Source organism: Eptesicus fuscus, chromosome 20 (assembly GCF_027574615.1).
Source record: "Eptesicus fuscus isolate TK198812 chromosome 20, DD_ASM_mEF_20220401, whole genome shotgun sequence".
Lineage (NCBI taxonomy): Eukaryota > Metazoa > Chordata > Mammalia > Chiroptera > Vespertilionidae > Eptesicus > Eptesicus fuscus.
In genome coordinates, this window is record NC_072492.1 from 40,266,079 (window position 1) to 40,292,966 (window position 26,888).

Genomic DNA, 26,888 nt, shown 5'->3' on the forward strand with positions numbered 1-26,888 from the left:
CAGCAATTGAAGCGCGAGCGTCTGGCATGGAAGGGCAGGTCCCAGCTGACCTCTGGGCAGCACTTGGGCCCCTGCTCGCACCTGTCTTGGCCTGGTGCCATCTGCTTACCTGCTCCGCAGTCCCGCTCTCGTCGGGGCTGGCAGCGCCTCCACTGCCATCCGCTGCCAGCACTGTGTCGCCAATGTCCACCATGTTCTGTGCTGGCCCCTGGTGGTCAGCACACATCATAGTGAGCGGTTGAACTCTGGGTCTCTCGGTCAAACAACTGCCCGAGGGGAAAATTTGCATATTAGGCTTTTATTATATAGGATGGGAAGTTCTCCACTTATGTAATGTAGAACTAGGATATTTCAGCCATTTGAGGTCTGTGGAGGAGGGGTGAAAACAACAGTGGGTGTGGTAAGAAGACATCATTCTCTCTGGTTCCAGATATAGATAGATCTCCAGAACATTTAAAGTAGGATTGCAAGATGAGTATTGCAAAAGTGGTTAGTGGGTTTTAGTAGCCAGAGAACACTTACCCTGCATTTTTTGCTAGTTTATATTGAATAGTATGATGGGCACCAAGGCCACACTATCCCTTGATTTTAATGGAAATGTTAGAAATTGAGCTTCCTTCTCTGGATTCTTACAGCTCTCAGGGAGAGCCTTTGTGCCAAAGGATTCAACTTTAGGGTGTGACATGTTCCAGGGCCAGGTCTGGTTTTGAGTATATATCAACCTAGAGGCCTGGTGAAGGAATTCGTGCACCGGTGGCATCCTTCAGCCTGGCCTGCACTCTCTTGAAATCCAGGACCCCTTGGGGGATGTCGGATAGCCAGTTTCGGCCCAATCTAGACAGGAGGGAGCTCAATCCTGTGCGTTGAGCATCTGTCCCCTAGTGGTCAGTGTGCGTCAAAGCAACCGGTCATTTGGTTGCTTAGGCTTTTATATATATAGATGCTATTTGACACTAGCTCACATGCTTTACTAGACTTACCTGGGCTTACTCTTACCCCACAGGCAGTTTGGAGCCCTTTTAAGGGGCTGAAAGGGAAAATCTTTGTGTTTCCTTCCCAGTTCAGAACCAAGGTGGGTGACCACCAGCAAGTTAGTGTAGTGAGAGTGGACAATCTCTTCAGGGGTGAATGAGTTTTACTCCCCTCTGAGATGAATAGAAGAGGGCGCAGGGAAGAGTGGGAGTAGAGGAAAGATGAGTGGGAAAGCTGATAACTTTCTACCTCTGCCTGAATTGAATCTTCACAGAGGACTCCCCTTATTTGGTTTGCAGGGTTATGAATTAACCAAACATTAGCCAGATCTATTCACATTGTTAGGTCAAAAACAAATGCTGATCTCAGAGAGAAAAGAATTTTGGATTATATTTGAGTTTATAAATTATCTGTGCTCCAGTTCTCCAGTCGTGGGGAACTTGGGAAGGGGCTGTTGGTGGGAATAGCGGTATGGGGGGAAGTTCTGTACAGCTAACTGTTCATACTCAGGCCTCCAGCTCCTGGTCCCCACCAAACCTCCTGGTTTTGAAAACTGGCACTTTGCTTTCTCCTCCACACTGTTGCTCGGGTCACTACAAAGCCGAATGCCCAGCTTGGAGTCATTTAAATGTTTATCCTCAGGCTTGAATAAGCCTCAATTGACTTTTGCTGTGTGGGAGCACCACAGCCAATCAAGGGTAGCGTTAACAGACTTAAAAGAATGCTATCAAAGTATTTCATAATAGGAAAACTTTTAACTCCAGCCCCTGGGGAACCTGGAACTGCAGTCGGGGCTGTGTACAGACATTTACCCTGCCCTGCTCACGAGCCACAGACAGCTGACACTGGGGGTGGATAGAGTGCCGTGGCTCAGCCCTGCCTGCACGTTAGCAGTTTTCCAGCTCCCTAATAAAAGGGGTGGAGGCTGGAGGAGGCCTGGGAAGACTCCTCAGGAGTTTTGGTTGATCTGAAGCAGCAGGCCTATGATTGGGGTGGGGGATTCCTCTCAGGGGTGACTGAGTATGCCTTAGAGGATGCACAGTGTTTGGCAGGGCAGAGTTGTAAGTTTGGGATGGCTCCCCTTTGACCTTGTGCTCCTATTTTGTGAGTGGTGGGTGGTTTTTGGAGGGGGGACTACGTTAACAAGTATAGTCTAGTCTACTACTAGTTCTGCCACCTGAATAACCTATCATCTGATCCTAAATGGAAACATGCAGGAGAGTCTTGAGGTCTAACCTCCTTGAGAGGCAAAGGTAGCATTAAATATACAATTCTAAAAGCAAATTACTGACACGTCCACAAATATAAATTCAAGCTGGAGGTCACATAGGTCAAGGAATACCGTATTGAATATTAGGTAGGCTTAATTAGAGAATTACTAGGGTTTGAGTAGGCTTTTTTTTTATTATTATTGGACATCATATTCTCTCTAGGGTTAAGTTTTTATTCTCTCCTCCTTTTCCTTTCAGAAGTGGCATTGATGTGGCCTTGTCTGATCAGCTGTATTCCTTAACTTTCTCAAATCACTTTAGTCCTTTCTGCCTCATGCTAGAAATTGTGTGCCTGCCTTTTTAAAAGGTAGGCACCTCATGTTTCAAGTTCAAGTGCAATGGAACTCACCCTGCAGCTTGAACAGATTTGAGTGTTTTTGCAGAGGGAGGGTGAGGGCAGATGGGGAGTGCCGTGCTCAATAAATACTTGTTGGATTGAGTTGCTGGAAAGGCAACAGGGGTGGGGAGAGTGAGCCACACTTCCCCCGGGCTCACTTGAAGTGGTTTTTCCCACTTCTGGTCCCCATACACTATGCCCCTTTATAACACCTCTCCTCAGCTCCTTATAAGCTCCCCAACCCCCAAGTGTTAGTCTTCTCTCTCTCTCTTTAAATCACTGTTCTCCTATTCATCCTGGTCATTGGGCTTGAAGCCCAGCTGGTGGCAAAGACGTGGCATTTCCATGGATGTCATTGCTAGGCCTGTAGACTCTCTTCCCCACATACTTAAAGGCAGGGGGTGACTTGGGGAGTTAGTTACCAGGTTGATCCATGGAAACAGCCAATGTTTAGGATTTTGTAAAAAAGCCAGACTACCTGGCTTTAGGCTTAGATGTGGATGTGGGTGAGAGGCCAGGGAGCAGAGTTGTCTGTTGGCTCCTAGGGTGGCTGCAGAGGTGTGATCAGGCTGGAAGCCCCCTCTCCCGGGCCAGGTGCCATCCTGTGATACAAGGCACTGCTGTTCCTCCTTTTCTTCCCTAGCCATGAGGGCAAATGCTGGAGAGAGATGCTCATTATCATTCCCCAACCCCTGGGCACGAACACGGTCATCCAGGGAGTCTGTGTTCCCCTGCCTTTAAAGTTGTCAACCACGGGCCTGGTGGCGCAGTCAAAATGGTCTAAACCTGCTCACTGGGGGGTAGCTGAAAAGAGTGAAAATGTGATTGGGAAGAAACAAAGACAGCTCCTCTTCCCCACACGCTGCCTCCCCTTTAAGGGTTTTCTGTGCTCTGTGCATGTTTGATCGCCCACACAGCTTTGAGAGAACCACCGTTGATAACACGTGCGCTCCCTGCCCCACACCTGCAAGCTGGCTGAAAACCTGCCGCATGGCCCCTGTTTGGGACTGTCTTTGTAATTCATGCCCATCAGATATGACATACGCAGTGGGGTGGAGGGTGGAGTAGCGTTTGGCATGACAGAGGGGATGCAACCAGAGAGCTCTCACAGAATTACGTAGTCTGGATTCAGAGATTGGGGAGAGGAGGGTGATATGAGTCACATCCATGAGGTATGTGCACATCTTTATGCTGAGAGCAGCACCTAGACTGTTCCTTATTAGAGTCGAAATCCTGGGTAGCTCTGTGTTCACAGAAGAAGACTAAAACCGGTGCCTTGTGGAAAGGAAGAGTTTGTGAATCCCAACTCTGGTAGGCCCCCAAATCTATATTTTCAGGGAACTAGAGAGTATAGATTGTTAGTGTTGACAATGTGTACCATTTGCTTAGCTCTTTGTTGCTCATGCTCGATACTCTGGAATGTTCTCCTTCATCCGCACGACAATCTTGCAGGTGCAGGTGGCATTTAGTTGTTTTTGCAGATAAGGAAACTGAGGCCCAGAAAGGAAGTGACTTGCCCACCATGTGACTAAGAAAGCCCTCTTGCTCCTGATCCCAGGGCTCTTCCTACATAGTCTGGACAGCCTGTTATAAATTTCCTCCCCAGCTGGCATGCTCTGCTGCCTGCCTAGCACATGCCCAGTCTTGGTTTCCCTTCTACTCGTGTACCTGTATTCCAGAAGCAAAAAGTCATTGGGAAGGAAAATGGGCTGCAGAGAAGTTTGTTTGTCCCTTTAACACCCCATAAGTGACTATCTACTTGGTGTGGCTAATTGGAAGGTGGTGATTATTACATTACGTGTGTGATATGGTGGTGGCTTTTGAGTGTTTCCAACTGGTTGGAGATGTGCAATTTCCATGTTGAATCAGAAGCTAACCAGAGACAGGTAGGGCCCAGGAGGCAGGCAGGGTTTTCATGCCTCTAAGGCAGTGGTTCTCAACCTTTCTAATGCCGCGACCCTTTAATACAGTTCCTCATGTTGTGGTGACCCCCAACCATGAAATTATTTTCGTTGCTACTTCATACCTATAATTTTGCTACTGTTAGGAATCGTAATGTAAATATCTGTGTTTTCCGATGGTCTTAGGCGACCCTGCTAGCGGTTCTCAACCTGTGGGTCACGACCCACAGGTTGAGAACCGCTGCTGTAAATTTACATTACAATTCATAACAGTAGCAAAATTACAGTTATGAAGTAGCAACGAAAATAATTTTATGGTTGGGGGGTCACCACAACATGAGGAACTGTATTAAAGGGTCCGCAGCATTAGAAAGGTTGAGAACCACTGCTCTAAGGGGTCATGATCATTGTTCCAGAGCTTGGGGTCATATGGAGATTTTCTTAAGATGGAGCTTATAGAAAAGGGTATCTTTCTTATCTGTAACTATATGGAACCCATAAAAACAACTGGGAATAAATGTGGGTGGCGCATTCCTGTGGTTGAGGGTAGGTGCAGGTGACATTCCCTCATGATGACTTAGACCTCTGTGTAGGAAAACCCTGGTGCAAACCTTCCCCCAGCGCCCCTGCCGTACTCCGCCTAAGCAGGTCTCCCTCTCCTAGCTTTAGGTTAACCGGACTGGAGTCATTGTGATACTTGACAGTGCCTTTCTGAGACAAGCATGTGCCCCGTAAGGGGAACAGCGGGGAGTTGAATTCAGGAGAAAGTCCACCTAGGGGCTTGGTATCATGGAGAATTGCCTGGCCTGCTTCATAGAGGTTACCTAACCCTCCCAACAGGGTTACGGGCAGTCTTACCTCTTTACTTCTCTTCTTACAAAACCAGATTCTGTGTAGAATTCTTGAATGTTCTAATAACTATATGCTTATGTGGAACCTTTCTTTCCCAGTTACTTCCCAACTTTATAAAATAAAATCCCATTGTAAACAAATATTATAAATATTATTTTGTATAATAAAGCTATTTCCATGGTTTATATAAATGCTTTGTGGTTGTTTTTGTGTGGTTTTTGTTGTTTAAAGAAAAAGATAAGACTAACCAACTATCTTCTGTAACAAGTACTTTTTCTGGTCTCCGTCCACTTACTAGTTCATCTCGAAACCAGAACACTTGAGAGCTCGCTGCTTGCATTGGAGGGAGGGAGACGGACAGAGCTGTGGAAGCATCAAGGCCCCTTTTGCTTTCTCTTCATCTTGAACCTACGACCCCCTGATACTTCCTTGTTGTTTTCCAATAAAACACCACACAGAGCCCCAACAAAGGATGGCATGTGTTTATCTGAACGTGTGTATCTCGGGTGTAAGTGTGTGTCGAGTGTGAATGTAGAAGAGTTTGTATGTATGTGAGAAAAAGTACACGTGAAAGAAAGCAAATGATAAAGCAAGTGGGGCAAATATTTAATAGTAGGCGGATCTGGGTAAAGGTTATATGGGTGTTCTGTGTGCTATTCTTGTTCTTGCATCTATAAGTTTGAAATCATTTCCAAGTGAAAAGTTTAAAAAATGAATATGTGCTAGACCAGTTTGTACCCTGGGAGAAGTTTTCTTCTAACATCCTCATACCATCTCCTGTTCTTCCCATTTAACAGACGGAAATCAATGACTCATCTAAGTTCATGTAGCACATTGGGGCAGAGGCAGATTTGGGCCCACGTATTGACAGTTATCGTAGGTCACCTCTCAGGAGATTTAATCTTTTTCTTAATACTCAGGCTGAACAAGGTTGGGTGCCTGTGTGTCTGAGCCCAATCCATTCCCCACATTGATCCAGCAGAGGGATCGGCAGGGTTACAGCAATCTGCTGAAACTCACTGAGCATATTCAGGGTGTCCAGGACCTTCTAGGAGAAAACTGCTTTCTTATTCTAAGAAACACTCATTGTGCTCTTCACTCTACTTTTTAAATAAAATACATGAAATCAAAAGGCCCTCTTGCACAGAGCCACGGAGTATACCACTTCGCATTTTTATAATAAGGTTCTGAGGGGGAAAAGAGTTGAATTTGGTTTAGCAAGCGATGCCAGGTTATGGGCCTGAGCCAGATAACTTTCTCAGCTGTGTACCAGTCGGTTTGTTGTACCAACTGCCTCCTGAATGTACAGGAACTTGAGAGAGGGCATCTGTATGGTTTATTACAGAATGCCTTACCAAGTGGCCAGGAGTTACAGCTTCAAACACAAAGGGAGGTTTCACTCTTAGTCAATGAACCCTTCCACATACTACCTGGCCTACGGAGGGGTGGGTCTGATGGTTACTGCTAAGCAGAAGGAGTCAGAGGTTCAGACACTGATCTTTATTTCCCGCCCCTCTACTCTGACACCAAACCACATTGTGTACATCCATCTGTGCTCCATGAAGGCACTTGAATTATTCCTGACATTTTTTACTTACTGATATTTCCCCTAGTTTTCCCGAAGTGGGGTAAGTAAATGCATCCTACGTAGAAAAAAACAGGTTTTAAAAAGTCTCTAGCTTTAGTGTGTGTCCTTTATCTGAAATGTCTCCCTGCAGCTACCCTAGAGCCGTGAGACTGTGGTTAAGTTGGCATCAAAGGGTTTTTTTCATGGGCTCCAGCCAGTTATGTAAAACAGACCCATGAGCATTTACTATATTATTACCCAGCTTACATACTTAGATTGTTGCTTTTACTAGGTTCTATCTGCTCCCCACTATTCTCTGATTCTTCTTGGCTCTGTCTGCCCCAAATCAGTGCTGGGTGGATGGGCATCCAGAATGAGGGCACCGTGCAAAAGACAACCACCCATTGGATTGTCTGCAGCTTGGAAGCCTGTGCTGGAGCAGCTGCGCCGATGGCCAAGGCTGCCGGCTTGGAAGGGACCGGGACGACTGAGCCTTTTCCTGTCCGTTCTTAGAGACATGGGTAGGACGCTTCGGTAATTAACATTCCAAACTGTTTCCCTTTTGCTTCAGGGATAAGACTTCTGAGAGAAAATGGCATTACTGTTAAGCAGCGCATGACTTAAGAACCAGATACAGAGCCTATCTTTTACAGGGAAGATGGTGTCACTTCCCTTCAGTGCCTGGAAGCACATGTGGTGAGGTGAGCTGACAAGCATCCTTCTGCTGTGCAGTCATCGGTGGTCAGGCATCTGCTAATATTAGGTTAGATTTTCCCAGTGTCAGACCTTTCAAGGCTCTTTCTGGAGAGGCCATCTCATCGTGCTTTTCAGGCTAGGGTTACCCTGGAGGCTCTACACAGCCTTTGAGCCTCCCTTAGGGGGTCTGAACAGCTGGCAAGACCAGGGCGTCAGAGCAGGGGGTGACCTGGAAGGTCGCCCAGCACACTTTGGGGGTTTGCCCCCTGTAGACACAGTCTGGGGGTTTGCCACTGAGTTGAGGTCAGGCTGGGTCAGTTCCAGAATGTCCAAGGCGAGGTCGGGAATCACTAGATGGGGTGTTGTGGTCTCGGGTATCTCCTCTCTGAAGCTGGGCACACACGGGAGAACTTGAGTAAGGAGATGGAGATAACCAGAGAAGACTTGGTACAGGTGGGACTCTGGCCCACATAAGCTTTTCAAGGCTGTGAGGGTTGAGCAGAATGACTAATAGGATTTTAGACCCTGAAGGCAAAGCAAATTCTGTGACTGTACCTTCCTGGCCCTGAGGAACATAACTGAGCAATTGCTCCCGACAGCCCTGCTCCCTGCTGCCCCACCCCAGCAAAGTGAACCAGGGATAAAAGCAGAGGTCCTGGCAGATTCCAAACTAATGAGGTGTAGCAAGTGAGCAAACCTGCCCTCTGAGCGCTCATGTCGACGGGGTGTTTACTCCAGCTCATCCAGTCATGTGACCAGACCTGCTTGTGGCTTGCCATAGGTAAATTGAGTGCTATTTATAATTTTCTGCTTGGGGTAGGAGGGGGGAGAGATCATCTGGGAGCCCACACACAGCTGTCTGATCAGCCTAGGTAAGGCAAGTCTCCCTTTGACTTTGTGCCTTTTTTCTCTCTTTAACCTATTTTGCCCCAGATAGTAACATGAACTCTGAGCTTTCAATTTAGCTGATTTGGTCAAGAAGCCTCTTATTCACCCTTTAATAGTTGGGGGAATTCTAGAACTAGTGGAGCCTCAGACTGTTCTGATGTAACGTACTGCCTTCCGGGGTGAACACTGAGACATCTGGGAGCATATAATTATCTCTTCCTGGAGTTGTTCCTTAGTAGATGCTGTAATCTCCCTCATTCAGTTCTGATGAGCAACTTCTTCCTTTTACCTCGCTAGAATCTCCTAATTAAAGTCTTTTTACTACACTTTATTTTTGCACCCACACAGAAGACTGATAAATTCTAATTAATTTCACCTTCCTCCTGGAATCTACCTATCTTCCCTTTAGTCATCCTTGTCCATCTTCCCTCAGATATCTGGTTTCTACATTCCTTTTGAAGAGCAATAATGGCAAATGAATCCCCAGGGGTAACTTGGCTGGGCCTATATGAGCTTATATCCAGCTTCAACTGTGTTTCTGGGCCTGTAAGAACCCCTTAGTTCTGCCCCCAGTCTTGCTCTTCTTCCTGGGATGACGTGACACGTCTTAATATGGTTTAAAGTCTCCTCCACATAGTATTTTTATTCTACTTTGTACTGATTTACATCTTTCAATTCCTTGCCTCAGATTAAGCCTCAGTCACTGTTTCATTTCTTCTCGCCCATCTTCTCTTTCCCCAAATTAGAAATCCAGAGCAGTGACCTCCTGTGACCTGCCAAGTTTGAAATGCTAAAGGGTTCAGATCCTTGCAGGGGAGTGAACTGAATTGCCATCTTCCCAAATTAAGCCAGTTTTTAATTATTACCTCTCACAACTTTATTTTGGAAAAATTTCAAACCTTCAGAAAAGTTGTAAGCACAATGCATACCCATTTATTCTTCACCTAGACTCACGGATAACTTTTAGTCACAATCATCTAATCTCTCTTCTTTCCTTTTCTGTGTTCAGTATATGTGTCCAGACAAACATACATATGTGCATTCCTGTGTGCTTTTTTGGCGAACCAGTTGAAAATGCAAATATCATAGTACTTTGCCCTTTACTTCAGTGGCTACTCCTGAGAATAAGGGCATTCTTCTACATAATCACAGTATCATTACACTAAATAAATTATAAGTCCATATCATCTTATATCCAGTCCATTTTCAATTTCCATCTCTGACATTGATGTTTTTCTCTCTCTTCCTCTCCCCTTCCTCCCTCCCTCCCACTCTTTCTCTAAAAAAAAAAATCAATGGAAAAAATGTCCCTGGGTGAGGATTAACAAAAAAATATTCTCTTAATAAATGGCTTATGTGGGATACTTTGGCGTTATGTTAGTATTCTGCTCCCCATAACCTTCCCCCCAGTAGTTCTGGTGTCCATTGATGACGCTTCCTGATTGGGATATTATTGGGAGTTGTATAAAGCCAGTTCTGAATTAACACTAATGGATGTAAGTATTGACATAAGCCATTCAAAAGAAGAATTAAAAAATTGGGGGGGGGGGGTTGAATCATTGGAGAGAAGGCAACAAAATGGGGCCATCACATTCTGTCCAAGTCTTAAGTATTTTGTGTGACTTGGGTTGATAGGAATTGAGTATCAGTTGCTTACACATACATTGCCATCTAGAAGTTTGCTTGAGGTCATGGAGAAAGCAGGCTGAATAGAGGATAAAAATAAGTCTTGGTTGGTTCACAAAGGAAAAATTACTTTATTTGGAAGTTATCTGTAATTCTATTATTTCCTTTTCTTCTTTCACTTGTTTTCCACTTTGCTCACTAGAAAAGGGATCCCTCACATCTTAGTTGTCTTCCTTCCCTCGCCCAACATGCCAGTTAGTAAAGCAATGTTCCTGAGACCCAGGTAGGTATGATCATCCTGGTTCCTAGCAACTAGGGGAAGGATTAGGACCCTTCCGATCCATGGAGTGGCTCTTGGACCAAGGCAGGCATATGACAGTTGAGTCTGACAATGAAAAGCAAGTGTAGGAAATGCAGTTTCAAAAATTCTCTATTGGGAAAAAAGGCCTGCGTCTCAATTTGCTCTGTGGCATTGGAGAAGTCAGTTCACCTCTCTACATGAGCATGTGTCATGGCCCCCCAGCTGTAACACTTGGGAGCTCTGCCTCCCTTTCCAGAGGAGAACTCATGAGAGTATATGGGGTGCACACACTCAGAACAGAAATCAGGGTGCAGTTTCAATCACAGCTGTCCTCTCACGGCGTGCTGTAGATGAACCTCCTCCATCTCTGGTTCTTTACCTCATTTATCTTAAAAGACTACCTAAGAGCTGACTGGAAGTTGTGATTTCTCATCTACTTGATAGGAATCAGATCATTGTGAGAAGTGAAGATACTGAAGGGTTTATGTCTGTCTTCTGAGAAATTCATCATTCCCAAATAACTACAGGGATGAGGATTTTTTTTTTTTTTTAATTTTAGGGAGACAGGACTAGTCTATGCACTATTTATGCTATTTTTGCAAAGGCCAAGTAGATTCCAAAGGAAAGCCTGCTCCAATCAGTAATTGCTAGTATTTTGTTTTGTTTTAAGAATGTCGAAATCTTACAGAACTCTTCAGAGAATTGAGATAAAAGGTGAAAAGTTCACCCCACTTCCTTTTCTAACTGCAGCTTCTTGAGAATTGGACCAAATGTCTAACTGCTGTCTACTCTTTCTACACACACACACACACACACACACACACACACACACACTGGGATCGTCCCTTTCCTCTTTGCTGATGGTGAATAGTTAGTATACTCCTTATTTCCCCCCACAATGACATCTCCAGATGGGTTTGTCCTGGCCCTTCTCTCCAGCTGCCTATAGCTGTGGTCTGCACCCTGGGAGTCAGACATGTGGCCAGAAATGCTTCCATTGGAGCTACACACTTAAATATGGAGTCAGTACTTAATCGAGGGCCTGCCTGAGAAGTTTTCCATGCATACACAAATCTCATTGCTCTTTTCTCGTTAGGTAGGTAAGCCTTCTTGGTAAGGGAAATGTGATGTTACTGTGTATTTCGTCTTCCTTTTAAATCTAGTTTCTTTGATTTCTTCTCCCTGTTATGGTTGAAACGAGCTATTGCTTGGTGTTGAAAGAAGTATTCAAAGGCCCAAGTTTAATTTTCCCAGCTGAGATGGATGGGGTCTCCTTGGGCTTTCCAAGGAGGGTTCTAACTCTTGTACAGTCATATTGGGGATTTCGGTTTGACCGCAACTTCCCTCCAAAACCCACACGTCCCCGAGTTAAGCAGTTAAGTGGAGCTGGAGCGCTGGGAGCTCAGAAGACTGCCTGCACTGTTTAGTCCCAGCACGTGTCCTGAAATGGAAAAATAATCCCTGTGAAGCTGTAGGAGAGACTTCCCCTGTTACTGCAACTCTGTTATTGGGGAAATGTTTAGAATTCTGAATCCCTGTTTTACTTTGCTCATCTCCAGATTAACATCCCCCTTACTCCCTCCCCGCCCCCCGGCAAAAAAAATCTCTGCATCGCAGCTAGGAGATGGGACAGGGTAGTGCCTGCTCCCTCCATGTGCAAACCATGTGCCCCGCCTCAGCCCTGGGCCTGCTTGTCCTTCCTAAATGAAGATCAGTGACTGAAAAAAGCAGATTGTAGAAAAATGTGTATAATGTGATCTCATTTTATAAAAAATATATATGCACCCATATGTGCATGAAGAGAGGCCAGGAAAGATATGCACAGTAGTGATCTTTGAGTGGGGGCGTGCGTGGTTTTTATTTTTCATTTTTTGTTCATCTGCATTTTCTTAATTTCCCTCAACATATGTACAGTTTTTGTTATAAATAAGAGTTATTTTCTCTTTAAGAGGGGAGGCGAGACGACTAGAACTAATAATGCTTCAAAGCCCAGCAACATGAGAAAGTGACTCATAACTTGTTTGTTGGACCTGCTAGTTGTTGAGCTCTTGCCACGTGTGAGGTCCCATTGGCTGCCTTTCTCTTCTTCTTTCTGTACTCGGGTATTTTGGGATCACTAGGTTTCAGGCTATTGGAGGATGGGTGGAGGGTAGCCTTGTCTTATTTCCCAGGCTTCTCTCTCCTACCTGAGAGTAAAATAAGAGAAGCAGCGCCTAGATGCTCAGCCAGGACCCTTTGGTCAGGGCCTGATTTCTCCTCATAAGCTGCTGAGCCTCCGCCCCACAGTCCATCTTGGGCCAAGTTGAGAAGGGCAGCCACAAGCACCTCACTTCCTGCGCCATCTGCTGCCTTCCTCCTTCCCCTGACCCCTTCTTGCCCTTCTAAGAGCTGTCACCGTTCTCCTTTCGGGGTACCAGGGATGGGTGTTTGCTGGTGTGGTCAGGCCTGAGCTGGATCAGCCCGGGACAGAAGAGAGCACAGAGACAACTTGGTGATCCTTCAGAAGAGGCGTTGGCTGGGGTACCTTCAGGTGCTTAGGGACCGTAGCCAGGTTAGCAGCTTCCCATCCTACTCCTCCTGTGTCACAGTGCTTGTCACAGAGCTGGCTGGTGGTGGGCACGCAAATTCTGCTTACTGAAGCAATCAGCCGGTCCGCTGTGCGTGCCAGGCCCCCGCCAGCCACTCTTGGTTCAGTGTCTTTTTTTTTTTTTTTAATATATTTTATTGATTTTTTTTACAGAGAGGAAGGGATAGGGATAGAGAGTTAGAAACATCGATGAGAGAGAAACATCCATCAGCTGCCTCCTGCACACCCCCCCCCCCCCCCCCCCACTGGGGACGTGCCCGCAACCAAGGCACATGCCCTTGACTGGAATCGAACCCGGGACCCTTAAGTCTGCAGGCCGACGCTCTATCCACTGAGCCAAACCGGCCAGGGCGGTTCAGTGTCTTATCTGCCCTTTGTGTGCGCTCCTCCCTATTGACTGACCCCCCAGTGCGCAGACACTTGACTGCTGGGCCTCTGCACTCAGAGCCCCCTCTCCCCAAAGCCATAAAAACGCAGCAGTTGGGAGCCAGGGCCAAGTGGCTCTGGAAGATAGCACTGAGGCTTCTTATCTCCGGTGTGTGCTGGTTTGTTTTGTTTTTTCCATTTGCCGTTGCCCAAGAACCAAAGCATCCGCCACTGATCAGCTACAGGGTGAAGCGGCCTGGCCCCGTGCCAGAGTGCTCCGCCAGGTGGTTGGGCCGCGGAGGCTGCTGCATGCGATGGGCCGATAATACCCCGCAGCGCTGTAAACAGGACACTCCACCCTCCCGCAGCCACCCAGCCAGTGCCCCGGCAGCCTGCTGCTTTGTCATGGCCTGTCATGATACGGGCGTCTCTCCTCAGATAGGAGAGCCGATTGTCTTACTTTCCTCCCCGTTTCCCAAATCTGAGAGGGGTGCTTTCCAGAAATGAAACCAGTTCATCTTCTGACCACAAGCAACCGTTGTTACTTTTCAGCGCTTTTCCTTTAACCATCATCATCACACAGTTGCAGAACAAATTCCACTCCCTAGATGCTTCTGACCTGCCCATGAGGGATAAGCTGGTGACATTTCTTAGGGGATGTTCCTCACTGAGGTGGGTCTCAGTGGGTAGCACAACTTGAGTGCTGACCCGCAGCTGCTGATGCCCACGGCGGCAGGCAGTTTTATTTCCGCCCCTGCACGGTTTATTCAGGGTGGTGTCCATGCTGCGTTAGACTTCCTAGTGAAGGGCAGGGCTTTGGCGCTGCAGATGTGCACCTTCCCGGGGGATAGCGGTGGCTGGAACTCACTCTGCTGTCTTGTCTGGGTAGCCTCCTCTTTCTAGGCTCCCTCACCCCCACCTTCAATCCTAACGGATTGTGGTATGGGGAGGGATTAAGAGACAATTGGTTTGACCTAATCTAGCTGATAAAGACTTTCAAGTGTACTTGTATCTCATCGGTTTTTTACAGCGTCCCTAAGAGGGGATTTAGGCGGGATCGTGCTCCTGCTTGGCAGATGGGAGAACAGGCCCAGGGAGGCCGCCTGGTGTTGGCTACAGTCACACCACAGTGAGGGCCGAGCTGCAGTCAGACTAGGTCCCTCCGATCTGAGCCCCCACATATTCGGGGTGGGGGGGATACTGCTTCAGCCTGTGGCGTCTTCCAGAATGGAACAAAACGTGACTAATTTTGGCTTTAGTTGGTGTTGCATTTGGGGGGAACTTGACACCTTGGTTTAGCCCTTAATCAATTTTGGTGCCCTAATTAGCAGGTGTTCCCCAAACCATTTGGAATGAGGTTTTTGAAATAACAATAAAAATAAATCTAATTTTTAAATGCCCCCCCTCCCTTACATGTTGGACATGAAGGCAGCATGGCATTTTATGGACTCTTCCAAGGGGCCAGGACATGCCAAGAATTTGGGGGTTTGGGAGGGAAGAGATCCTCGCTGAGGGCTCTGAGACAGAAGGTAACTCAGTCATTTTGTGGCTTCCCAGGAGCTGTGCCAACACATTGCACTAGGATGTGGTCACTATAGAAATAGGGCGAGGCCCAGCTGTCTCATTTAAGGAAAAGAAACTGAGGCAAGTCCTCTAGTTCGACTGAGCTGTGGTGAGACCCTTGCAGATCTAGCAGAGAAGGTGTCCAAGGCTGCTGGGTCCGGATTAGGTGCTTGATTTTCCCCCATTCCCTTCACTATCTCTTAGCCCCTTCCTCCCTGCCTTCCTCCCCCCCCCCTTTTTTTCTCTTTCTTTTGTATGTATGGGGTATGTTTTGTTTTGTTTGTTTGTTTTGTTTTGTTTCTGGTATATGGAGGAGTAAGTCAGTACCCATGAAGTCCTCAGAGTCTTTGCAAATAGCTTTGGTCAGAGGTGGCCAGAAAGCATGTAGAGTTGACCATAATGAGTGGTGGTTGGAGTCTCATGTCAAATTCCAGGACTCTGAGCCCTCCCTCGCCGAGGGAACATGGAGTAAAGTACCACATTTGACTGCTGCCCTTGAGATTGGAGTTCTGCTATAGCTCATGAATGGTTGGGATATGAGGGGTAATGGAACTGATTTAAGATGGGTGTGGTGTAAATTGTCCCCAGAAGATAGCAGAATGCTTTAACCCCACATTTCAAAGACTTCATAAAACCCCCCAAAGAAACCCATAAAATGAAGAAGGCCATTGTAGACCTCCAGGTCAGGCCAGTGATCTCCTTCCCCGAAAAGTAGCTAAAGAGGCAATCCTTCCTCCACGTGTCCGGGCAGATGTCCCAGCAGCCTCAGAGAATGTCCTCATGCAAGAGGGCCTGGAGCCCCAGTGAACTGAGATAGGAGGGAGGAAGCTTAGATTTCGATCTGGGACTGTCTCTGACTTGCAGGGTGACTGAATCCAATCTGACACCGGGCTTCCTGCGCGTTGGTTTCCTTGCCAGTCTTTCCCTAGCACCTTTGAAAGCTGCTGGGAAAATAGAAGATTGCATACATTAGCAAACTTTGTGGGATGGGGCAAAACTTGAGGACTATGTAAACACAGTAGAGCAAAGGCAGCAACTTCTGCCAAGGGACTGGGAGAGGCGTCTCCAAGATATCTTTCTCCCCATCGCTTCTTTCTCAGCCCTGGAGTCACAGCCCTCTCCCTTCACACAGGGATGACACAGCCATTAGGATTGTGGCGTTCTGGCCTTTATTCCAGTCTCTTGCTCATCTGCTACCCACCTGTTTCTTTGTTTCTTTGCTTCTCTGTCATGTGAACTTGCTTTTCCAGAGCCCCCACCTCACCACTGGGCTCTTAAAGACAGTGTAGGAGGGCCACCGCATTTTGGTGTCTGACTTGGCTGCTGACATAGGTCAGGAGCTCCCAGAAATACCCGATTGCCGCTTTTTGATCTTAAGTGCGAATAGGAAGGTGAGTGATAGGAAGATGAGTGATTGAAAAGCTAGTGTAGGAGATGAAGTTGGAACTTGAACCCAGCATGCCTGTCGCTGACTTACAGGGTGACAAGGCGCAGGATGGGGAAGAAAGAGGTTGGGCCTTTCTGAGCCTCCGAGGAAAAGGGACCAGCAGCTCTGGTGGCTTTACTCCTGGGGAGTGGGTGGAGCATGGATGTGCAGGCAAATTTAGAATTCATGGTATAAAGCAAGTTTACCCTTACAGTAAGAGTTTGTGTTATGCAAATATTCAGGCACCTGCCAATCACCAGTCCTGTGCTCTAGGCACTGGGAGAGGCACAAAGATAAATTAGGGACAGTCCTTGGCCACAGGTTGTTCATTATCTAGGAGTTACACACACCCGTGATCCAAAAGAGAAGGTAACAAGTACTAGAGGGTGCAAAGTGCTGAAGGAAATCAGAGAATCCGGAGAGATTCCTTCCAGGGGATCCAGAAGGCTCTCGGAGGTGGAGGTAGGCCTTGGTGGACTGATGAGATTTCAACCTCGGACACATGTGCAAACCTCGGAGGAGGGAAGGCCCGGGACCTGGGTGGGAAACGGTGTAGCACAGAGAGTTTGAAAAGGAGTGAAATGTTAAGGACAGGTAAGTGGGACCAAAACATGAGGCCTTTGATTACCATTTTGAAAAGAGGGCCTTGGAAGAGTTTTAACAGAAACGTTAAGATCATGTAAAGGAATGTGTTGTAATGTGTTTAAATCAGTGTATATTGATGTGGAACAGTGTTTATTGATATAAGGCAAAAGCACATACAGTATGATTTCTTTTTGTTGTTGTTGCTAATCCTAACCCGAGGATATTTTTTCCATTGACTTTTTTTAGAGAGAATGGAAGGGAGGGGGAGAGACAGAGAGAGATAAACATCAATGTGAGAGAGATACATCGATTGGTTGCCTCCTGCACACACCCCGACGAGGGGCAGGGAACCTGCAACCAATGTACGTGCCCTTGACCGGAATCAAACCCAGGACCCTTCAGTCCGCAGGCCAACGCTCTATCCACTGAGCCAAACCGGCTAGGGCTGTTAGTGTCTTTTTTAATGTAAAGCTCTTCAAGTTTATTGATACCTACAATCCCCAGTTCCTTTTGCCGTGCTTAATGCACAGATGAATTATTAAGGGATTAATACAGACGTGAAAGCGTTTTTCTCTGTTTAAAGGAAAGAACCTGACAGATCTTAGTTAGCAGTGTTTTGAATGTGGCCATGGAAAACATGGTCCACCCAGATGATTGAGACTTACAGATGTTTCCGGAACGCTGACATGTTATCAGCAGTCTCAACCTTACTTTCTCCCAGAAAGCTGTAACCCAGGTAAAATTAAGGTGAATGCACTTATGATTGCTTTATTTTTGACCCATTTAGCCAGAAATCTGAGATAGAGGAGGGAACCAAAAGACTTGGATATTTCCCTAAGCTGACTCCTCAGGCGCTACAGTTGAAAGTCAATATTATATCATTTTCTTTGTCTCAGGCATCTAGGTTCCCTGGGGCTGACCAATCCTGAAGGAAGTATAAAGAGTCCAACCTAGCCAGTGTGGCTGGCTCAGTGGTTGAGTGTCAACCCATGAACCAGGAGGTCACGGTTCTATTCCTGGTCAGGGCACATTCCAGGGTTGCAGGCTCAATCCCCTGTAGGTGATTCTCATTACTGATGTTTCTCTCTCTCTCTCCCCTCTCTCTGAAATGAATAAAAACATATATATATATTTTTTAAAAAAGAGTCCTTCAGTTGAATTTGTGTAGTGGTTAGGAGCCCTGCAGTGAGTGCTGAAGGGAAGGAGAAGGGCAGGAGATAAAAGATGGAAGAAAATTTGGTTTTTGTCTACTTAGAGTTCCCTCTCTAATGATGGGAAACAGTCCTGCTCTCAGGAAACTCAGTATGGAGGCCTCTGCCTTCACAGTTCACAGCCCATTAGGAACAGGAAAAAGATGGAGGACATGTCATCCCAGTCCAAAGTAAAATGGTGCAAATTGTTTCCAGTGATAGCAGCCAGCTGGTTAATCGGGGGAGCTCTCTGTATGTGCTTTTATGGGCGGCTTCAAATTCCTTTAGGAGGGGGTGGATGCAGGGGAAGAGGTGGCAGTCAGGTAAGGCTTCGGAGAAGAGAGAAGGTTGGTTTCCATGCCTCTTTCCACCATGCTGACGTCAAGGGGCATGCTGTGCTCTCTTCCAGCCAGCGTCCCGTGTGCAGTGGCCCCAGAAAAGCCAGTGTGTAGGCCTCAGCCACCTCAGGTCCGACGTACATTCTCCCTGGACACCATCCTCAGCTCGTACCTCCTGGGCCAGTGGCCACGAGATGCCGATGGGGCCTTCACCTGCTGTACCAATGACAAGGCCACCCAGGTAATGCTCTCTCCTAACTGGAAAAGCAATAAGGATGGGGACGGGGCTGGCTGAGGAGGCCTTTGGCCTACTTACCAACTCTCAGTCCTTGAAATTATTTGTCTTGGGTTTGGGCTGTACATATTCACCATGTAGCTTTTCGTCATCTAATGTTTACCAGGTCGGTTTTCTTTGTAAACTTACATGAAAATGAGTTTGTATTCCACCTGCCTGATGGGAGAGAAGTCAATCTGGGTTTTTCAGTTTGGCTTGAGCATTGATGTGTGGGTAAGCAAGAGTTGATTTTGGAATTTATCCTAGGTTTTAAAAAATGAGACTTACCTTGCTAAAATTAAACTGGGGCCAACATTCAATTGAGTTTGCACTCCCCAGACAACTGGAAGAGGTGGCCAAAAAGTGTGCTGAGCCAGGATAGATCTCACTGGAGCAATAGGAGCAGAAGGCTCTCAGATGATGGGGAGTTGATCCCTAGCCAGCAGCTCAGTCTGGGATTTCAATGGTCTCATTGGAGTCCTGTGGAGCCCAGGTCCCTTTTCTTCACGACAGTCTTTTCACTAAGAATCGTAAACTTGGAAGGAATCGCCGCAGATCATCCAGCCCATTTGTCAGTTTTTGAATAAGATAGTGTCAGCCTGAGCAAGAAGTCATCTGTGAAATTATACAAAGATATTTCTTCATCTGATTCAAGACTTCAGCAGTCTTAGCAGTCATGTTGCTAAGAGTAAAATATTTTCCCTTTTGATGTAGCTTAAATCTATTCCTGTTCAACTTCAGAACAAATGAGTTGTCCTCAGGAAGGAAGATACAGGCTCAGAGGCAAAGCAGCATCCTGGGGATACTGGGCAAGTCAGCTCTTCCTTTGCAGCTTGCGGGGAGGTGGAGGGCCGGGGGGGGGTGCCCACTCTGCCTGCCTGTAGATGGGGTGGGTGGTGGCCAAATGTGAAAGTGTTTCATGCGCTCACGTTACCCTCCCTCCTTTCTGAGCACATCACGTCAGTCCCTTTCTTTTATTTATTTTTTTTTAACGAGGTCCGTTTTCCAATGTTATTAGTGAGAGTCTGAATGCCCAGTACTGTTCTTGGCATGTTGAAGTGAAGAATAAGGAAATGAGAACAAGATTTGGCCTCTGTGAGTCTGGGTGCCAGTTCCATGAAGGCCAGTGAACAAACAGCCAAGGGATGAGTAGGGCCAAGTGTCTGGCACATTTCAGAGGAGGGGAATTCTCATGGGAATACCCTACCATGACCCCACAAGCATTTACTGCCATTGAAATCGATGGCTCTCTCTAGATCTGTGAACAGAAAGTGAATGGAGAACACACTCTGGGTGGCAGACAGAGCAGGTCTACTTCCTGGGAGCCCTGGGAACTGTTGTTCCCTGTACCCTTAGAAAAGGGCCAGTAGGATAGGCTGTGCTTCCCCGTCACCAACCTGGAGCAACACCCCTTTCTCTCTGGAGAGTAGTGTGTAGCCCAAATAATGTATGTAGTCAAGGAGGGCTTCTTGGAGGAGGAGGACTTGAGGTTACTTCACGTGTGTAAGCTCGTGATTGCATCCCTCTTTGTCGGACGGCAGGCTGCCATGCAGCCTGTCGCTGTCGTTTCCGGCTGCCAGCCTTCTAGGAAGCCTCCATCCCACTCCTCACATGGCATTCTCTTTGTCAGCTCAGGGCAGGGCTGGACTCAGATGTTCCCCCGCCGGATTTAGAGGCATGGACTCCAGGCTGTGTGTTGCTGCTCAGGCTCCAACTGCAGGCCAGATCTTTTATATAACAAGTCTGGGCTTCCTGCCACAGCAAGACAGAGGTCAGCGATGCGCCTCCATGGGTCTGGCAAGGCCGAGCTGTGCAGCTTTCCTCTTTCCCTGGGATGGGCTCCAGCCCTCGAGGAACTCTTAGCAACCTGTCAATATTGTGGCTGCAGTCAGGAGGTGGGAGAATTCTGATCAACGTAGGCATCCAAACCAAGTATGCGCTCTGCCCATCTTTCATTCCTGGCCTTCTGGGAATTTTCTGCTTCTAGGTTTTGGGCACCATTCAAATTCCTGCTTGAGTCCCTGGCCTGGCACAAGCTACCTTCCACACTGGTAGTACACCATGATGACCTTTCTCCTGGTGTCTCCCTACTGAGCACGGGTATATCACCCACAATGGACTGGAGATGAGTTTTTATTGGGGAGATACTAGGGAGTAAGGGGAAAGGTAGGGAGGTGGGAATCTACCAAAGTCCTTGAAAGCTTTTAAACTGTTAAAAATAAATTAGTCCCCTATCTTACCCTGATTTTTCTGAGCTTGAGGGGGCCTATTCCCACCCCTACCCCACATTCTGCCCTTTCTCTTCCAGCCACACCAATATAGTATCCACTGTATCTGGCTGGCCTTCACTTCTTACTCCTCCCACCACCTGCACCTCTTACCACCCCTCCCCACACTCCTCCCCCTACCCAGAACCAGCAGCCAGAGTGTGTGTTTGGAGACCACATCAGCCCTGGCATTCCTGGAGGCCTGCCTTGCAGTGAAGGCAGGGAACCATTGTGCAACTCCCTTTTCTGAACCCCATAGAGCAAGCAAGAGCCCTGCCCGTTCCAGGCAAGTTTCAGGCCTGGGCAGCAAACACAAAACACTTGCCAGGCTATTTAGATAGCCAGTCATGCTGCATCCTCAAGGCTTCCTCACAGGCAGAAGATGGACTAAAAAGCTCTCCGTTGTCGAATATAGAAGGTTGGCAACAGCCCTAGTACCCCCTCCCTGGGCTTAGCTGTGTTTTCAGCTCTTGGGCAGGCACAGGTAGTCTCCAGACAATTTATAGGCTGACATAGAGGGCTGAGTTACCCAGCTGCTTGGGAAGAGAAGTGGACAGATCCCGTTTGGGAAGTTGGTGGTTCGGGGAAGGAGAGGTCTGAATGTGGTGATCGGGGAAGGAGTGCTCTGGAGATGCTGCACGTTCTGAGGCAGAAGGAGCAATGGGAGAGGGATGACCAAGTTTCCCAGAGACCAGCTTGATGAGATCAAGGACGTGCTCAGGTGCAGCGGGAGCTGGACGCAGTGGCCAGCCAGGGAGGAGGAGGAGGGCTTCTGTGCAGTCACCCTCGTCTGGAGGACTCGTCAGGATTCTCCAAATCAATCTGAATATGTGCTCCCCTCTCCAGACTACTCTTCCCCCAACTCAGCTGGTAAACTAGAGCTGGCTGCCAAGTGGCCTCTCCTAGCGGCTGGACCTGGGCCAGGGTGGTGGTGGCACCACATGCCGGTTGCGGTCACCCCTCTCTCTTCTTGCTGTGCAAAGCATTGGAGTCTTCTCGCACTCTTCTGGAGGGAGGAAGTGGTCTCACCACAGCTGGCATGGCTGTTTGAGCAAAATTCCCCTGCTGGTGTTCTCATCCTGCAGACAGATGGGACCCTGGATACCTGCTCTGCCTCCCTCCACCCACCACCCCCTCTTCTCTTCATCCCCAGCCTCACTTGTTCCAGGTGAGGTGGGGAAGCCTCCATGACAGACTTGTTTCTTAGGCCTGACTTACCCTTTAGGAATAGGATGGCTTAAGTCCTTGACAAACCTCATGCAGTGTCCTGAAGGCAGGAGGCAGGGGTGGCATCTTTGTTTGGGAAGACTTCCCTTTCTGTGACTTGCCCTACCTGTGTCCTGTCTTCCTCCTTTTCCCAAGCCAGTGCCTTAACATTTAGTGATGACACGCAATTCAGTTTGCCCATCATGGGCCTGCCTTTGTGGGTGTGGAGGCCTGGGCACAGCGCCTGTTTCCCAAAATGGTGAGCAGGACCAGTTGTTCAGCATATGGTGTGACAACAGCACAGAATGTTTGAAAATGGATTCATGATGGAAAATGTGAGCGTTGCATAGTCACTGTAGGGCCAGAGATGGTGGCCTTGGCCACCTGCAGCTGGAGTTCTCAGAATCGGCCGGCAGACCCCCCTCAGAGTCTTTCCTGTCTCTGTCTGGCCAGAGTCCCAGGGGGCCGATTCCCTGCTGGATTTCATTTCAACATGTAATTACAGACCGTCTATACCAAGCCGGGCACCATGCTGTCCTGTGCCTCCACACAGGTATGCTGGGTTATGTTCCTGGGACCCAGCTGGGCTCTGCCAATGTCACTGGAGACAACACAGCTAGACTCTTCCTGCCTCAGAGTCCAGGTAGAAACTTAGTGGGGCTGGGGGGCAGAGAAACAGACTATAGTTGGGAGGGTTTCCCGCTCCATTGGGCCCCTGCCTTGTTCTATCAGGCTGCTCTTTGGAAATCTCTCCTCTGTCCCCATGCCCAGTTATCCTTCCACATGGTGCTCTGGGATCCCAGAACCCCAGGCAAGGCTTCCTTGCTCTAACCCACATTCAGTTTTGCATAATCCGAGCATCATCTGCACAGTTGGCTGATGCCACACATGGCTGGTAAATAGCCCTGCTTTTCCTTCAGCTGCTCCCCCTGGGCCAGGGTGTTCAAACAAATCTGTTCCAGTGCATGAGTCCCTTTGACCAACATGACTTTGGCCTGCTGAGCTCAAGCTCCACCCTGCTTCCAAAGGGTCATCTGGAACGACTACTTACAGTGCTGTCACGCAGCATGGCTTGGCTCCTGTTGTGCCATAGAGGGTTGCTCTTTGAAGGGTAGCCTTCAATAGCCGTGACTTCTCTCTGCTCCAAGGAGACCTCTGTGGTGAGACCGAGAGGAAGAGGGGCTTGTGCACCCAGGGGCACTGAAAATAAGGGGCAGGGCATGGTTCCCACTCTTGACGCTCCCAGTTCAGTAGGAGGCACCAAAGACCATACTTGTGCACATGCCTGCTATGAGAACTCTCAAGGCCAGCATGTAAATAGCTTCAAACACAGCATAACCTATGTATAGGTACCCAAAGCTGCTGTAACAAATTACTTCAAACTTAGTGACTTAAAACAACAAAAATTTATTCTCTCACAATTCTGGAGGCCGGAAGTCCAAAGTCCATTTCACTGGGCCAAGATCAAGGTGTTGGCAGGGCTACACTTTCTCTAGAGGCTCTCCGGGAGATCCGTTCCTTGCATCTTCAGAAGCTGCCAGCTCCTGGTGGCTGCCAGCATTTTTTGGCTTGTGGCCACATCACTCCAATTTCTGCCTCCATGTCACATCGTCTTTTCTTCTGTGTGTGTCTAATCTCCCACTGTCTCTCATAAGGACACTTGTAATGGCATTTAAGGCCCACCTGGATAACCCAAGATAATATTTCCACCTTAACTTAATCATATCTGCAAAAACTTGACTACCTAAAGTAACATTTACAGGTTCCAGGGATTAGGACCTGATACTTTGGGGGACCATTTTTCAATCTGTCACATCTATTTTTTTTTCTTTTAAATATATTTTATTGATTTTAGAGAGGAAGGGAGAGGGAGAGAGAGATAGAAACATCAATGATGAGAGAGAATCATTGATTGGCTGCCTTCTGCATGCCCCCTACTGGGGATTGAGCCCGCAACCCAGGCATGTGCCCTTGGCCAGAATCGAACCTGGGACCCTTCAGTTTGCAGGCCAATGCTCTATCCATTGAGCCAGACCAGCTAGGGCCTGTCACATCTATTGACCTCCTACTGCTGTGCCCCTGGCTCACTCTGCTCCAGCCTCCTCTTCATCCTCAACACATCAGGCTTGCTCCGGCTTCAGGGCCTTTGCACTTGCTATTCCCTCCGCCTAGATCACTCTTACTGGCTCACTCCCTCATCTCCTTCATGCTTTTCTTCAGACATTACCTTTTTATTGAAGACTTCTGGACATTTAAAATCATGTCTGTCTCCCCATCACCCCCCCTGCATCCCAGCATCCCCAGCCCCCTTTTTGGTGTACTATTCTCTTTAGTACTTGTCATTGTTGAGACTGTGTCCCCAACTAGAACATAGACTCGAGGGGGAAGAGGATTTTTGTTGGTTTGTGCATCGTAGTGTCCCCAGCACCTGGGACACTGCCTGGCACAGTTTGCATTGAGTAGCTATTTGTTGAATGCATGAATAAGAAAAAGGAGCGGGCCGAAACCGGTTTGGCTCAGTGGATAGAGCATCGGCCTGCGGACTGAAGGGTCCCAGGTTCGATTCCAGTCAAGGGCATGTGCCTTGGTTGCGGGCACATCCCCGGTGGGGGATGTGCAGGAGGCAGCTGATCGATGTTTCTGACTCTCTATCCCTCTCCCTTCCTCTCTGTAAAAAAATCAATAAAATATATTTTTTTTAAAAAAAAAAGAATAAGAAAAAGGAGCGGGATTGGTTTGCCTGGGTAGGACAGAACCAAATATGGAGAGGAGAGCCCATGGGATGGAGGGGCTCTACGTGCTATCTACGGCCGGGGTGGGGTGTTGAGGCAAAGCGATGGCCTTGGTAGCACAGTTTACACAGAGTAGGCAATAGTTGCTGGAAGACATTGCAGAGCAGAGCGCAGGGAAGTAAAGCAGATTGAGAGAGGAGATGATCCTCGCTGCCGTGAATTTTCACATCCTTTCTCAACTCCAGCGTGAGCCCACATTTCTCCTTCCACCCCCTCACATGTTTCAGAAGAAAGAAGGCAGTTGAAGAGTTTGCCAGAGATGTTAGTGGAACCGGAGGCAGCCTGAATGTGGCTGTTTTTACCTCTCCCCACCCCCCTGTGAATACAGCATCTTCCTGGAGGAGGGGCAGTGGGCTCATCACCTTCGCCTTTGTCATCCCTCCTCCATAGCCTCTGCCACCTTTCCAGGGACAACAGGCTAGTGCGAGACTCAGCACTTCGATTAGCAGAGCCAGTCACCTATGAGGTTGGCTTTGGAGCCCTGCATGGAGGAGAGTTCATGCACCCGCTGGGCCGAGGGGGCTGAGGGGGGAGTGGACTTCCTCCTCACTTTTCAATCTATGCGGCAGCCATTTCTGAGGTTCCGTCTGCCAACTCTGGTTTAGAGAGATGTAGGCATTTGGGAGTAGACAGCTGCTTGCTTTCCATCGACTGTCAGCCAGCTTCACCTCTAGGGCTTTGGGGTCTGGGCCAGAAGGATGTGCTGCCTGCCTTTTTCCTAAAGGAGGGGCCTGGGGGGGAATGGGTCTCTGAGAGTCTCCCCGTGGTGCTAGCCTCAGGGAAGGGAAGTAGGCAGTTGTCTCACCCTGGCTGTTGTTTCAGCCCAGCCAAGGTTCTGATGGGTGGGCAGCTGGGAGAAGGTAGAACCCAGGAGCCCCTGCCCCGGGGCCCCTCCCCGGCAGCTGTCACAGGACAGGCTGCTCCCACAGCCCTGCTCAGACTGTCCCTGCTGAGCTCTTCTTAGCAGCTGTTGGGTGTTGAGTTGTTGGGTTTCTCTCTCTTTTCCTCCCCCTTCTGTTTGCTGCAACCTCTCCGGGGAGGTCAGCAGATCTGTTGTAGGAGACGGTTCCCAGGCCCTCATGGTTTTGGCAGCTTATGCAAAGAACTTAGAGAGGAACTGGTTCCACTGGCGCATTCCCCCTTGGGCCCCTCCCTTGGAATGGAAATAGGGATGTTGGTGGTGGGGAGGGATCTTGTCCTCCTGCCTCGTGCTTAGAGCCAACAGCTTCCTCCCTCGGCTTGGGGCTCAGGAAGTGGGTCTACACACTCCCCCTGCCTCCAACTTGGGCCAAATCTGTCTTCTGTGCAGCAGAGGAGGGAGGCCAGCAGACTGACAGCCCTGTTCTCACGAGGAGCAGCGCAGGGCCCAGGAGAAGGAGCTGTGACAAAGCCAAGAGCGGTCAGGAGTCAGGGCTGAATTCAGAATTCTGGCTCCCTCCTTTCTGAAAATGTCCCATCCCTGGGCATTCAGGAGGGCTCCTAGCACTTACTCTATGTGCAGGGGAAACTCACGGAACAAGCCTGAGGCACCGCACCGCACAGACGTCTCCTGCTTCTGTCAGGGAGGGAGGGATGGAGGGAGGGGGATCTCTGCTGACCTTTTTTCTGCTTTTCCAATTAATGCTTCCTGTCTAATAACTTGCTTTCATTAGGTTCCCAGGAACCTGGGCCTGTGCTGGGCACATGGAGGGTATGAGAAGAGAGGATGCCAGTGGGTCCCTGAGCCCGTGCTCTTTGGAGCTGGTGGGGACAGGGCGGGCAATGCTTGAGCTCACTGTTGGGGAGCACCGAGAACTGGGCCTGTCAGCCATGTGTAAAAGTCGTAGAGAATAGAGAGCAGGCAGGCCTTGCTGGCTCATCAGGAGGAAGGTGATGGGGAAAGA

General features: G+C 48.3%; 1 protein-coding gene across 2 annotated transcripts in view; it reads left to right on the forward strand.

Annotated features, from left to right (window-relative positions):
- FAM117A (family with sequence similarity 117 member A) overlaps nt 1–26,888 on the forward strand; it is a 40,517-nt gene that overhangs the window by 4,872 nt on the left and 8,757 nt on the right. The window contains exons 1-2 of one of the 2 annotated variants that reach the window (XM_028128682.2): nt 8,454–8,468; nt 18,538–18,707. Coding sequence is in view for 1 of the 2 variants with exons in the window: in XM_008153723.3 (XP_008151945.1) it covers nt 18,538–18,707 (170 nt within the window). In the remaining variant the exon portion in view is untranslated. Of the gene's footprint in view, nt 1–8,453; nt 8,469–18,537; nt 18,708–26,888 lie in introns of those variants that run through there. The other variant, XM_008153723.3, reaches the window with a different exon arrangement.